General features: G+C 50.8%; 2 protein-coding genes across 4 annotated transcripts in view; one reads left to right on the top strand and one right to left on the bottom strand.

Moving 5' to 3' along the window:
• The window catches only part of FHIP1B (FHF complex subunit HOOK interacting protein 1B), a 162,974-nt gene extending 155,533 nt beyond the window's left edge, over positions 1-7,441 (bottom strand). For both annotated transcript variants that reach the window (XM_087868080.1, XM_087868081.1), the window contains exon 1: positions 6,821-7,441. The gene's annotated coding sequence lies outside the window, so the exon portion shown is untranslated. The remainder of the gene's footprint in view (positions 1-6,820) is intronic.
• Positions 7,442-7,631: 190 nt separating this feature from the next.
• On the top strand, positions 7,632-12,292 carry SMPD1 (sphingomyelin phosphodiesterase 1). Of its 2 annotated transcripts, none has more exons than XM_087868078.1 (6): positions 7,632-8,119; positions 9,023-9,795; positions 10,341-10,512; positions 10,943-11,019; positions 11,225-11,370; positions 11,514-11,703. In XM_087868078.1, exons 1-6 carry the CDS (start codon positions 7,820-7,822, stop codon positions 11,552-11,554), a joined length of 1,509 nt encoding a protein of 502 aa, XP_087724204.1. In that variant the 5' UTR covers positions 7,632-7,819; the 3' UTR covers positions 11,555-11,703. The 2 variants fall into 2 exon arrangements, with proteins under 2 accessions (XP_087724204.1, XP_045639028.2); XM_045783072.2 differs by having other exon boundaries at positions 7,633-8,119; positions 11,534-12,292.
• Positions 12,293-12,634: the final 342 nt, after the last annotated feature.

Below are 12,634 nucleotides of genomic sequence, written 5' to 3'. Positions count from 1 at the left end.
TATCAGGACAAACTCCAATAAAATCCTTTAATGACTCAGTTGCCCAGATTTGCAAACAAACTCTTCAAGATCTAGGCCCTGCCTACCTACATGCATCTCTTCTCACAACTAGCCTTCACTTAAACTTTTGGAAATTTCCCCTTCTGCATAGTGTTTCATGCCTTTGGCCCTTTGTTTATACTCTCACTTCTAATTTATTCAAGCATCCGATCTTATGGAGGCACTGGCAGACACTGTGGTGAGTACTGGGGACACAATGGGAGCAAACCCAGACATGGTCCCCATCCTCATGAAGTCTACAGTCTACTGGACAAGTCAGGCATTAATTAAATAAGACCATAAACAAACACAAACTTATAACTGCAATTAGAACTATGGTGGAGGATGAAGAAGAAAGAGGAGGAGGAGGAGGAGGATGGGAGGAGGAAAGGAAGACAAGGAGGAGGGAAGGAGAGGGGGAAAGAGGGGAAGAGGTAAGAGGAAGAAAAAGAAAAAATAGATCAGGGAAAGCATCCCCAAGGAAATCACAACTGAGCTAAAGAATGAGTAGCAGCTAATTAAGTGAAAGGAGAGGGAAAATCTTTTTAGGAAGAAGGAACAGCAGGTGAAAAGGCCCTGAGAAAGCCGGGTGCATGTTGTGTAGGCTCTGAAAGAATATTAGTGCATTTCAAGCATCGAAAATGAAGGAGAAACCCCTTCTTAAACTTGTCCTCCAAGCAAATACTAACTCATATTTCAAGACTGGCCTCCTGGGAGAATTGTTCTTATCCCCACCAACCTTTACTCTCAGGTCAGCAGGAATCGACCACTTCTTCCTTTGACCCCTACAGTACCAAGTAAACATGTCACCAAAAGCTCTTTCTCGTGGGTCTATGCTTCGTGTCTGTTTCTTCCCACAGGTCCACGAGCTGCCTGAGGGAGGTGCTGGTGCACAGTCATCTCTGTGTTTCGGGGTCCCTAGCACAACACTTGGCACAGAACAGACTTCCACATGTGTGTCACCTGAATGGCTGGCTGGATGAACGAACAAAATTAATAACAAATGCATCCATTCCTTTGGGGATTAAAACTAAACTCCAATGTACTCCTCCTACTCCAGCGCCACCGCCTGTCTTCAGCTTCAGCCTTGCACACCGTCCAACTCCCTCCCAGGGCTCGAGTGGTCACACTGTCTTCTTCCTCAGTTCCCAAACTTGCCAGGCCTTCCCTGCCACATGACTGTGCGTGCAGTTCCCTCTGTGGGGGCATTAGTCTCACCCGACCCGGGCATTCTTCAGGCCTGGTATAGACATAACTCACTTCCTGGGCAACCTGAGTGAAGGCCCTCAGCTCCAGGTGACCTGTCTCGTCTCTGCTCCCACAACTCCCCACACATCCCCCACAGAAGCTCCTATTGAACTGATTAGAATTGCTCAGTTACTAGTATAACAATATAGGGCAATTTCTAAAACATATTTCTCTTAGATGCAAAATTTCTCTCTTTCCCCTCTGAAGGGAATTGTTGTTACTGAAAGAATCCTTTCATAAGGAATTCTGGGTGGGGAGAGTGAGGCTGTATGAATAACAGTAGATGACTATAGGTCTTTCTAGGGACACTGAATTCTGTGAGGGTTTTGTTTAGACATATCAAAGTGTGTGTGTGTGTGTGTGTGTGTGTGTGTGTGTGTGTGTGTGTGTATTGAGAGAATAAATGTATGACTTCCTGGCAATAAAAGGAGCCAAGTCACCATCTGTTAAGTCAATGCTCCCCACATCTTCCATGGGTGGTTAAGGGAGATGGGTCAGGGAAAGGATTTTCAAAGTTTCCCACAAATTTTCCTTTGGCCTTCACCTCACCTCAGTGAGTTCCTCTCCCCTGGCAATGGACACTATGAATGGGGCATGGAGAGCGGGGAGCTCTGGGAGCTGGGCCTCATTAAATCAATGATGGTCAATACAGATGGGAGATGCAGTTTAGAAGGATGGCATCAGATACTAAACACTTCCCCCACACCACACACTGCTCCAAGCACTCTGGATCTCACTGAATCCTCCCAACAACCTTGTACCATTATTATCTCCATGTCATCAAGGAAGAAATCGAAGCTCAGAAAGTGATGTGTTTTGTCTAGGTCACACAACTAGTGAGCAGCAGAGCCAGAATTGTAACCCAGGAGACTGAATCTAAAGCCCATCCCCTTAGCCACTGTCCCTACCACTGAGGGTTTTGGACACACTGTTGGAATTGCCTATCAGAAGACTCCATTTCCTCAGGGTCCATGTCCTTAAATTCATAGATTCCTAGCTCTCGGGTACTCCCTAAAAAATCCACAAGAGGGGGACCTCCTCCCATCAGTTCTAGGCTGCTGAGGGGAATTATGGATTTAATTAGCAGTTTCACAGGCAGCTAGAAAGGTGGCTGGTTACCTGTATACAATTTGAACAGGTTTCCTGACACAATGGAACATTCCCTAAGTGGGAACCTGATCCAATTAGCCCAAATTAATTAGGAAGTTCTCTGTCCCAACCAGGAAGCCCATATTATCCCTCTGCCAACCACTCTCCAAGCCTGGCACCCAATCTGCTATGCAAGAAGGAGATGTGTGAGCCTTAGATCTTTAAACAGCAGGCTCCTCTCCCCTTCCCCAAGTTTTACCCATTGTCTAGTAGCCTGGAAGCCTCCAAAATACGTTTCAGAGGTTACAAAAATCCAGATAAAATAAAGATTAAAGTTGCTTTTACCATTCTCATTCCTAGACCCACAGAGCTCTGCTCATAATAACTCATAGGCCAGAGGATGCCTGAATTGAATCTAAGCCCTTTCTTAAGGATTCTGGGGACAGGAGTGCAGTGGACACTGCTATGGGTCACACAGTTTCCCCGTAAGGAACGAAAGACTGTCTCCCAGCTGCTGGGGGTGCTGCTGGAATATGGCCCTCAATGATGAGCCCACCCAGGAACCTCCACCTAGGAAAGCCACCTCACCCAAGACCATATCCTCTTTCTGAGGCATCATATGACTGGTCAGTTTGGGAGGGAACAAAGGCCCAGTTCCCTTGATTCAGCCTAGAACACTTCTGAAAGGTCATCTCAGCTTCAGAACTCACTGTAGGGTTGGCTGAGACCTGTACAGAGACTGCATCAAAGTTCATCCTCTGCCCCGTTCCACTTGCTTCCTTTCCTTCACAGGTGGTGATCCTGAGAGTACTCCCTAATAAACCTCGGGCAAGTTCATCTCCATCTTAGGGTCTGCTATTGGGTCACCGAACCTGCAGAAGCTGGTGCCAGGAGGCTTTGAGAAAGCACATGGCAAGATGGGATTTTGGCACTGGATCCCTCGCCACCCAGCCCACAAGGACCCCAGCACTGGTCAGGTGGACCTGGAGAGCCCCCAGTGAACTGGGATGGTATGCTGGTGGAAAGAAATGCACTGGCTGGGTCAGTACATCAGGCTTTTGAGAAACATGAGGGAAATCCTAACTATAAGAAAAAGGGAATTGAGTGATTGCAGTTAAGCTCAACTGATGCTCTAGGAAAAAGTAATGAAAAGTTTAAAATAATTTATCAGCAATTAAAAGCATGGAAAAAGTGATGGCTGCACCAAGTGAGGCAGAAATGCCATCCCTGACAGGAAGGATAAAAAGGCTCAGAAAGTGGGTGTCAAGAATGGATATATTATATAAGGTTGGAAAACTCATGAAATAACTGTGTTCCATGGGATACACAATTTTCCAAAGTAATAAGGAATGTTTAGTAAGAGCAGCACCAGCATCACTAAGAAATTCCATAATGACTCTCCTATGCAGGCCAAGGCTGATGGTAGGAAACACCACTGCTGAGCTGGGCTCACTGACAGCAGTAGAAATAATAGGACTTTCCTCCCAAAACAGAGGCTAGGGGACAGCATATAATCATTAGAAACCCATTACCATAGGCCCAATAGTGTGGGCTCCCACTTAGCAAAGCTGATACGGATTTCTGACAAATGTCAAATGTCTAACCTGCTAGCAGCAAAAACAGAAGCCAAATCTCCAATATGGCACCATACCTTGAAGAGACCAACTAGCCTCTTAGCATAATAATATAATTATTATTATACACTGGATTCCTTTCACTCCAAAAGGTGAAGCAATTTGTTTTGTCAGGAATAAATACATATTTCAGGCATGGTTTTGCCTTTACCGCCCACTACGATTCAACCATCTCCATGCTCCAAGAACTTATAGTGTTTGAACAACAGGCATGGGATCCCATCACATCAGACCGAGGACCCAGTCTATAGCAAAAGGGGTATAAAGTGAGCACTTAACTAGAGGACTCACTGGTCACATTACATATCACATCACCCAGAAACCGCCAGCCTGATACACTGATGGAATGGGCCGGTGAAGGCACAGCTAACGCATAAACTTGAAAGTGAAACCTACAGAACACGGTGCCATCTTCCAGCACGCGCTGTCCACTTTAAAACAGGAACCTTCATATAGTGCTGTGTGCCCAACAGACAGAACTCATGAGTCCAGAAACAAGGGAGGAAGCAGGAACGGCCTTCTTATCATTACTCCTGTGACCCACCTGGGGAATCTGCACTTCCTGTCCCTACTACTCTAGGCTCCACAGGTTTAGAAATCTTGATTCCCAAAGGGAAAATATCTCCAACAGGGGACAGAGTATGGCTGCCGCCCAGGAACTTGGGGCTCCTTGTGTGAAGGTACCAGCAGGCAAAAAGAGGCATTACCATCGTGGCCATAGAGTGTATCCTGATGACAAGAACAGAGGAGGCAGGGCAGCTGCTATGCAAAGGAGATATAGGCTGTCCTGATATTAGCTACACTAGCTGTAATTCTTCGCACAAGCTTTCATTTTCTAAATTTCCGTCACGAAGGCAAACTCACCAGAATGCTGAAGGAGTTCCTCACAGACCTTATATGAAGAAATGAATCCAAGTGGCACATGAGGTGGATGGACTGTGGTGGACACTGTCATTGTCGCCTGGTCTCCCTTCAGGAATGAAGGACTTATTCTCCCGGCTGTTAGGAGTGCTCTCAACAGAAAGTCCTCAGCTGTCAGCCCCCTACAGGGGTTTCCCCAAATGAAGCAAGCCCCCTCTTGCCATTTCAGGACAATTCTGAAGGGTCATCCCAGCTTCAGAACTCCCACAGGATCCACTGAGGTCTCTACTGAGACAGTATCAAAGCTCAACCTGTCCCTCTACGCAATCCTGCTACTTTTCCCTTCCTTCCACAGCTGTAGATTCCAAGAGCACTTCCTAAGAAATCTCTTGTATGTTCATCTCTGTCTCAGAATCTAATTCCTGGAGAACAATGTCATCTGTCAGGGGAAGAGGAGCTTTTAATCACCTACCCAGAAGGATAACGGTGTGTGATATGCAGCAATGATGGGGCCACCAAGAGCAACTATATGAAACACTGTGAGAAAGAGAAGTGGGCAAATGAGCAAGGAGGGAGTGAGCAAGAAAGATGTTGTGAAGGAGATGGATGTGAGCAAAGGAAAGAACCTCCTGGGATAAGGTCTTGGAGAACAGATGGAATTTGGGCCCTAAGGGTCATCAATGTCCTCTTATGTAGGAAGGACAGAGACTGAGAGCAGCAACAGTTAAGGAGAAATGGGGCTATTTGAAGTCCCCTTCTTAATAACCATCTAAAGATACCCATCTTGCTGTCCATCAAGATGGACCTTAACTCTCCCCGTTGTGTCTCCCGATTCTCTTGTTAATCTAATGTTTTTATTGGCATCTATAAGACCCAAGAGGGGAAGCTTAGACAACAAATTTGATAAGACTTCTTGGACTGTTGCTTGATTTTGCAGCAGAAAAGCTACATGGGGGTGGGAGGGCCCATGCAAAAGTGGCCTGCTTAACCATAGCGTTTACCATCATCTGGGTAATGGGCATATTCAGTGGGTGAGTATAAAGCCAGGGTCATCATAAAGCCAGTCCCACATGGCTTGTATACGAAGCAGATCAGCTGTTTGATGTAGGGCATTCCACTTGGCATTTATAGGGATTGTTTAGAGTCTCCCTTGTGAGGGTAAACAGACCTCACAGTGGCTTTTATCCAATCCAGCAGCCTGGCCATTTCCTCAGGAAGAACCCTCTGTGTATCTGGATCATGTATAGCCATCTGGACTGTTCCATAGTAAGCTATGGGTCCTGTAACAACCCAAACATGCTCTTCCATTCTGAATATATAAAAACAAAGATACTGCCCCTAAATTAGTCACACTCACAGTCCATTTCAGTAAAGGTTCTTCAGGAAGTTGACACTAATCTACAAAATAAAACAACTCTCTCACCTTATGCCTCCTGGTTTCAGTAGTTTCTTGGTTTTGTCCTCTTCCCATATGGCCTATCTTCTTGTGACCAAAGTCTTAGAGATACTCTGTTTTCCCCACATAATTTTTCCCTTTGTGGGTAGATTTGAGACTAGTGGCGAAAACCCAGACCAACGGAAGTCTGCCTAGGGGGTCCACCAGCAGTCACCCTTCATTAGCATACATTTAGGTGTGATTGAAAAGGGCTTGTATAAATAACAAGGAAATTTAAAAGATTTTAGGAGCTCTGTGCCAGGAACAGGAACTGGAGACAAAGACCAAATATATTTCTTATTATACCACAATTACTCTGAGATGATGAGGAAAAGAGTCACTTGAAAGAAATTCTCAAAGGAAAGAACTGACAGGACTTGGTAGTTCTGGGCCTCTTGCAGAAGTACTCTAGGAATTAAAGAGCTCGGGTTTTCATTGCTGTTCTGCCACTTAACTTCCCCACGCTTCATTTTCCCCATCTGCAAAATGGAAGTATTAGTAGTATTATACTTACTTCTTAGGGTTGTTCCAATTGAAGATAAGTATTATAAAGTGTCTGGATCCATGCGGGAACATGTATAGAGCTCAATAAATGTTAGCTTTCATCATCATGGATACACGGGGATGGAACACCCAAGTTCTAGTCCCCGTTCCTGGCTCTCCTGGCTGTTTGCTCTGTACCCCTCCTTAGTCACGTCACCATCTCTGGGCCAGTTTCCTCATCTGTAAAGCGAATGTGTGAGTGTCCCCACGAGTTCAGGGTCCCTTCCATCAGGAAAAGTCTGCATCAGATGTGACTCAAAGACTCTCAGTCAGGGTGATTCAAGGGTGCTGGTGCCAGTGGCAGCACGTGGGAGATGGAGGGGAGGCGCTCTCTGCCCAGGGGCAGCACACTCGGCGACCTGCTTCGTGGCGTTCTCCCCCCGCCACCCTTCCCGTGTGGGCGGCCGAGTGGAGTACCGAGTGGGCCTGGCAATTAGCTACTCCAGGAGTTTCGTCCAGGTTTGGAGAGAGGAGGCGCCTAGGAGCCTCGGCGAGGCTTTCAGCGACCACACCACAGCGGCTCCACCACTTGCGCGTGCGCGGCTGCGGCGCCCTTCCGCTGTTTAGACCGCAGGCAGCTTCCCTCCGCCCAGCGGCCTGCGCAGGTGCAGGCGCAGTCGCGGTCGGGGCGGGGACGGAGCGGGGGCGGGGCGGGGGCGGGGGCGGGGGCGGGGGCGGGGGCGGGGGCGGGGGCGGGGGCGGGGGCGGGGCGGGGCGGGGGCGGGTCCCGGGAGCCCTGGGTTCTCTCCGCCTCCCCGGCTCTGACAGGACTGCTGGCAGCGGCGGCCATCAGCTGCTGGGGAACAGAGGAAGAGGAAGGGGTGGAGCTGTCTTGCCGCTGGACGCCGAGCCGTCACCGACTGCAGCGGGGGCTAGTCAGCTGTGCCTGGCGCTGCCCGGCCCCTTGAGAGCCAGCGCCTAGACCGGCGGGACCCGGACAGGGGAACCGGCCTGTCTAGGAACTCGGGCAATGCCCCGCCACGGAGTATCTCCCGGCCAGGGCCACCCCGGGTGCGGCCGGGAGACGGAATCGGACCGGTCCCGGGGGTCCCCCAGACTGAGGCTCCTGTGGACAGGCCTGGCGCTGGCGCTGGCCCTGCCCGACTCCCTGGTTCTCTGGGCCCCCGCCGGGGCCCACCCTCTTCCCGCCCAAAGCCATCCCGCCAGATTCGGTCGCTTAGTGCCCCAGCTCCGCAACGCCTTTGGGTGGTGGAACCTCACCTGCCCAGTCTGCAAAGGCTTGTTCACCGCCATCGACTTCGGGCTGAAGGTGAGCGCTTAAAGGGGCTGCGATCGAACAGCCAAGGGGAGCGCTGGCGGGGGCAGGGGCGAAGGAGGTGCTGGGCCTGGGGTCCTGAAAAGCAAACCTGATGGGGAGGCTGGCCTCTACAAGCCTTCACTGGATTTGCTCTCCTTTAGAGACACCCATGACTGCACACCGCCACCACTGTGACCTTGCGAAGTAAGGAAAGAGTGCAAATTGTAGGCCGGGCACTGCGCTAGCCATTTTATCCAGGTTAAATCAAACCTGTGAGGTGTTTCATTACAGTTGTTATCTACATTTTACAAAGGAATAGAGTCTGGGAGAGGTGAAGTCACTTGCCTAAGGGCACACAGCTGGTGGCTAGGGGAAAGGCTGGGACTCCTTTCCTTGTATATCTGACACTGAATTCCCTGTGCCTTAAACTTGGCATCTCTAATCCAGAGCACCAGGCCTTGTACTCCAAAGGGACTTGAGTTCAGAAACATCCAAGGGTGTGGAACTAGATAGGGATGCCTTGACCCTGATGGGATTATGATGAGTGCTAGTTGGTAGGTGAGCTTTGCAGTGCTCTCCAGGGCCTGCCCCTGTGTGTGTCCTCAAACTATGGACAGAGATACTACCCAGTCCAAATTTCAGGGCACTCTGCAGACAGTGCCTGAGGACTCAGCCGGGCAAGCAAAAGGCCTGAAATGCCACTGCCTACCAAGGGGAAGAGGAAGTACTGTCCTGGTGCTCCCTGAGAGGGCAATATCTATGGGAGGCAGGGAGTGCATTGAGGTCTCTTCACCATGGTGGCATGAGTCCAGCCTGGCCCCAGTTTGGAAAGGGAGGTGCAAAGTGTGGTAGCCAGGGTTTGGCCTGGTCCCTGTGCTGTCTCTGACCTCTCGCCACTGGTTCTTCCCACTACAGAAGGAGCCCGGTGTGGCCTGGGTGGGCTCCATGGCCACCAAGCTCTGCAAACTGCTGAAGATAGCACCGCCCACTGTGTGCCAGTCAGCTGTCCAGCTCTTTGAAGATGACATGGTGGAAGTGTGGACACGCTCAGTGCTGAGCCCGTCTGAGGCCTGTGGTCTGCTCCTGGGGTCCACCTGTGGGCACTGGGACATCTTCTCATCTTGGAACATCTCTTTGCCAGCTGTACCAAAGCCTTCCCCACAACCACCCAAGCCCCCAGCCCCAGGCGCCCCCGTCAGTCGCATCCTCTTCCTCACTGACCTGCACTGGGATCACGACTACCTGGAGGGCACAGACCCTGACTGTGAGAATCCGCTGTGTTGCCGCCAGGATTCTGGCCTGCCACCTGCCTCCCGCCCAGGTGCTGGATACTGGGGCGAGTACAGCAAGTGTGACCTGCCCCTGCGGACCCTGGAGAGCCTGTTGAGCGGGCTGGGCCCTGCTGGCCCCTTTGATATGGTGTACTGGACAGGAGACATCCCCGCCCACAACGTCTGGCACCAATCACGTCAGGACCAGCTTCGGGCCCTGACCACCGTCACAGCCCTTGTGAAGAAGTTCTTGGGCCCAGTGCCTGTGTATCCTGCTGTGGGCAACCATGAGAGCACACCTGTCAATGGTTTCCCTCCGCCCTTCATAGAGGGCAATTACTCTTCCAGCTGGCTCTATGAGGCAATGGCCAAGGCATGGGAGTCCTGGCTGCCTGCCGAAGCCCTTCACACCCTCAGGTAGTTGAGGTCCACGGAAACCCAAGAAGGGAAAGGTGGATGATAGTGAAGGGGGCAGAGGACCTGGGCATTACCTGTGACTGTTCTAGCATGAGTCAGCTCTCCTCATTGGTCCTCCCTGATCTGACCCCAACTCCACCTCTACCCTTATATCCAGACACCCTCCCTCACAGGGCTGACAGCACACCCTCTCCGTAATGGTCTGTGTCTTTGCTCATGTTGGCCGACTCTAAAATGCACCCCCCACTTTAACATCCCAACTTTACCAGGCCAGATCAAATTCCTTGTGAAGGGCCTTTGCTTCCCGTTATAGCTCACTTTTTTCTCTCCCCTGAACTCCTAGAGCCCTTAGCCCTCTGAGCCCCTTCACCTCAGTCACATGGGCCTTACAATCAGTACTGTTTTTTGGTCTCCAGCTGGAATGTGAGCTTCTTGGTGGATGTCCTGTGTGGCTCTGCCCTCCACCCAGATGCTTAGCACAGGACTGAGCACACAGGACCTGGATTATGAATGAGTGTTGACCCTTCGTGTTCACTTTGTTTCAGAATTGGGGGGTTCTATGCCCTTTCCCCACGTCCTGGCCTCCGTCTCATCTCTCTCAATATGAATTTTTGTTCCCGTGAGAACTTCTGGCTCTTGATCAACTCCACAGATCCTGCTGGACAGCTCCAGTGGCTAGTGGGGGAGCTTCAGGCTGCTGAGGATCGAGGAGACAAGGTGAGGGAAAGCGGTGTGAACATGGTGGAGTAGGTGCTGATGGGGTTGGGGGAGAAGCAGACTCTTTGTGACCAGACTCCTATCTAGACCAGAGCACCTGTGAGCAGAGAAGCTTGGTTTTCTGAAGCTCCCAACAGCAGTGTTCCCTGGGAGTTCAGCTCCTGGTCCCCCTTAGAAGCCCTTTCATTCATTCCCCCCCTCTGGCCAGCAATGCCGGCCATTGTAGGAGATGAGTACCAACTCTTCCTGGCCAGGGCTGCCTGGACCCCTCCTTGCCCTTACAGCCTTTCATTCATTCATTCATTCATTCATTCATTCATTAAATTTGAAGATCTAATGGCTTTATTGAACAATTCATGAATCCGGCAGCATCCCATCTAGCAAATAGGGGGGCATTCTCCTTGATAACCTTCTTTAACTCTCTCTGCAGGTACATATAATTGGCCACATTCCCCCAGGGCACTGCCTGAAGAGCTGGAGCTGGAATTATTACCGAATTATAGCCAGGTAGGAGGGAGATGGGGAGATGGGGCGAAGGGTGGATGAAAAGTCTGAAGGCTGGAAATCCCTTTGAGCATCTTATCATTCCTGCTGCCCCACTGGGGTAGAGAGGCTACTTTCTTCAATGTGTGGAGAAAGAAGCATCCCATCTCCCCAGATCTCCTCCCCTCTCCCTAGAACCTTCTGAATGTAATTAATGTCTTTGGGCCAGGTATGAGAACACCTTGGCTGGTCAGTTCTTTGGCCACACCCACGTGGATGAGTTTGAGGTCTTCTATGATGAGGAGACCCTGAGCCGGCCACTATCTGTAGCCTTCCTGGCACCCAGTGCCACCACCTACATCGGCCTTAATCCTGGTGAGTGAGGTAGAAGGGAGTTGTTGGGATAGAGGAAGTTGGTGGGATAGAGGAAGCAGAAACAAACTCAGAGCCAAGGCTGGCAAGGGGCAGGTGGGACATGTGACCCACCCTGGAGTGGCCTTGGCTCCTTCCCTCTCCAGTCAGCCCTCCCTCCTTGCAGGTTACCGGGTCTACCAAATAGATGGCAACTACCCGGGGAGCTCTCATGTGGTCCTGGATCATGAGACCTACATCCTGAACCTGACACAGGCTAATGAACCAGGAGCCACGCCACATTGGCAGCGTCTCTATAGGGCTCGAGAAACCTACGGGCTGCCCAATGCGCTACCTGCCGCCTGGCATGACTTAGTGTACCGCATGCGGGGTGACACACAGCTATTCCAGACCTTCTGGTTTCTCTACCATAAGGGCCATCCGCCCTCAGAGCCCTGTGGCATGCCCTGCCGCCTGACTACTCTGTGCGCCCAGCTCTCGGCTCGCTCTGACAGCCCTGCTCTATGTCGCCATCTGGTGCCGGATGGAAGCCTCCCTGATGTCCAGAGCCTGCGGCCAAGGCCACCTTTCTGCTAGCACCCCCAGGGCCCAGAGTTGGGAAAGTGGAAATCTTAGGAAAGAAGCAAAAACCCCAGATGACAGCTGTGGTAAGAAGAGCATCTGGGCCCTGAACACACCAGGGAAACAGGACCTTTTCTTTCGTGGAGCTGGTTTGGCTAGATACAGGAGAGGGCAGCTGCTCTGCCTGTGCCCATCATCTAAGCTGCCCTGGTACTGCTGCCTTTCATGGCTGTGGAGCAAAGGTCTAAGTTGGTACTGCCCTAGAAGACCAGACAGGAGCTGTGCTGGCCAGCCAGGAACCCTGTACTGCTGCTGTTGCCTGCTTGCCAGGCTGTTAAAATAAAGATCAAAGACTTGGACTCCAGACCCCTCTGTGACTGTCCCTCTTTCTTCTTTTAAAGCTGGGAGAGCAGGATGCCTGAGTGGCTCAGTCGGTTAAGCCTCCGGACTCTTGGTTTCAGCTGGGGTCATGATCTCAGGGTTGTGGGATCGAACCTCAAGTGGGGCTCTGCTCTCAGCTAAGAGTCTGCTTGGAATTTTCTCTCTGCTCCTCCCCCTGTGCACACTCTCTCTCTCTCTCTAAAATGAATTAATAAAATCTTTTTAAAATAATAAAAAAAATAAAGCAGGGAGGGCAAGGTGGCTTTGGGACTATGATCCTAACTGAAGGATCAGGGTACTGCAGGTGACGGTGTAATGCACGCAC

This window comes from Ursus americanus, chromosome 16 (genome assembly GCF_024610735.1).
Source record: "Ursus americanus isolate L20-20 chromosome 16, mUrsAme1.1.p, whole genome shotgun sequence".
NCBI lineage: Eukaryota > Metazoa > Chordata > Mammalia > Carnivora > Ursidae > Ursus > Ursus americanus.
Note: the sequence above shows the minus strand (reverse complement) of the source record. Positions and strands in the feature narration are given on the sequence as shown.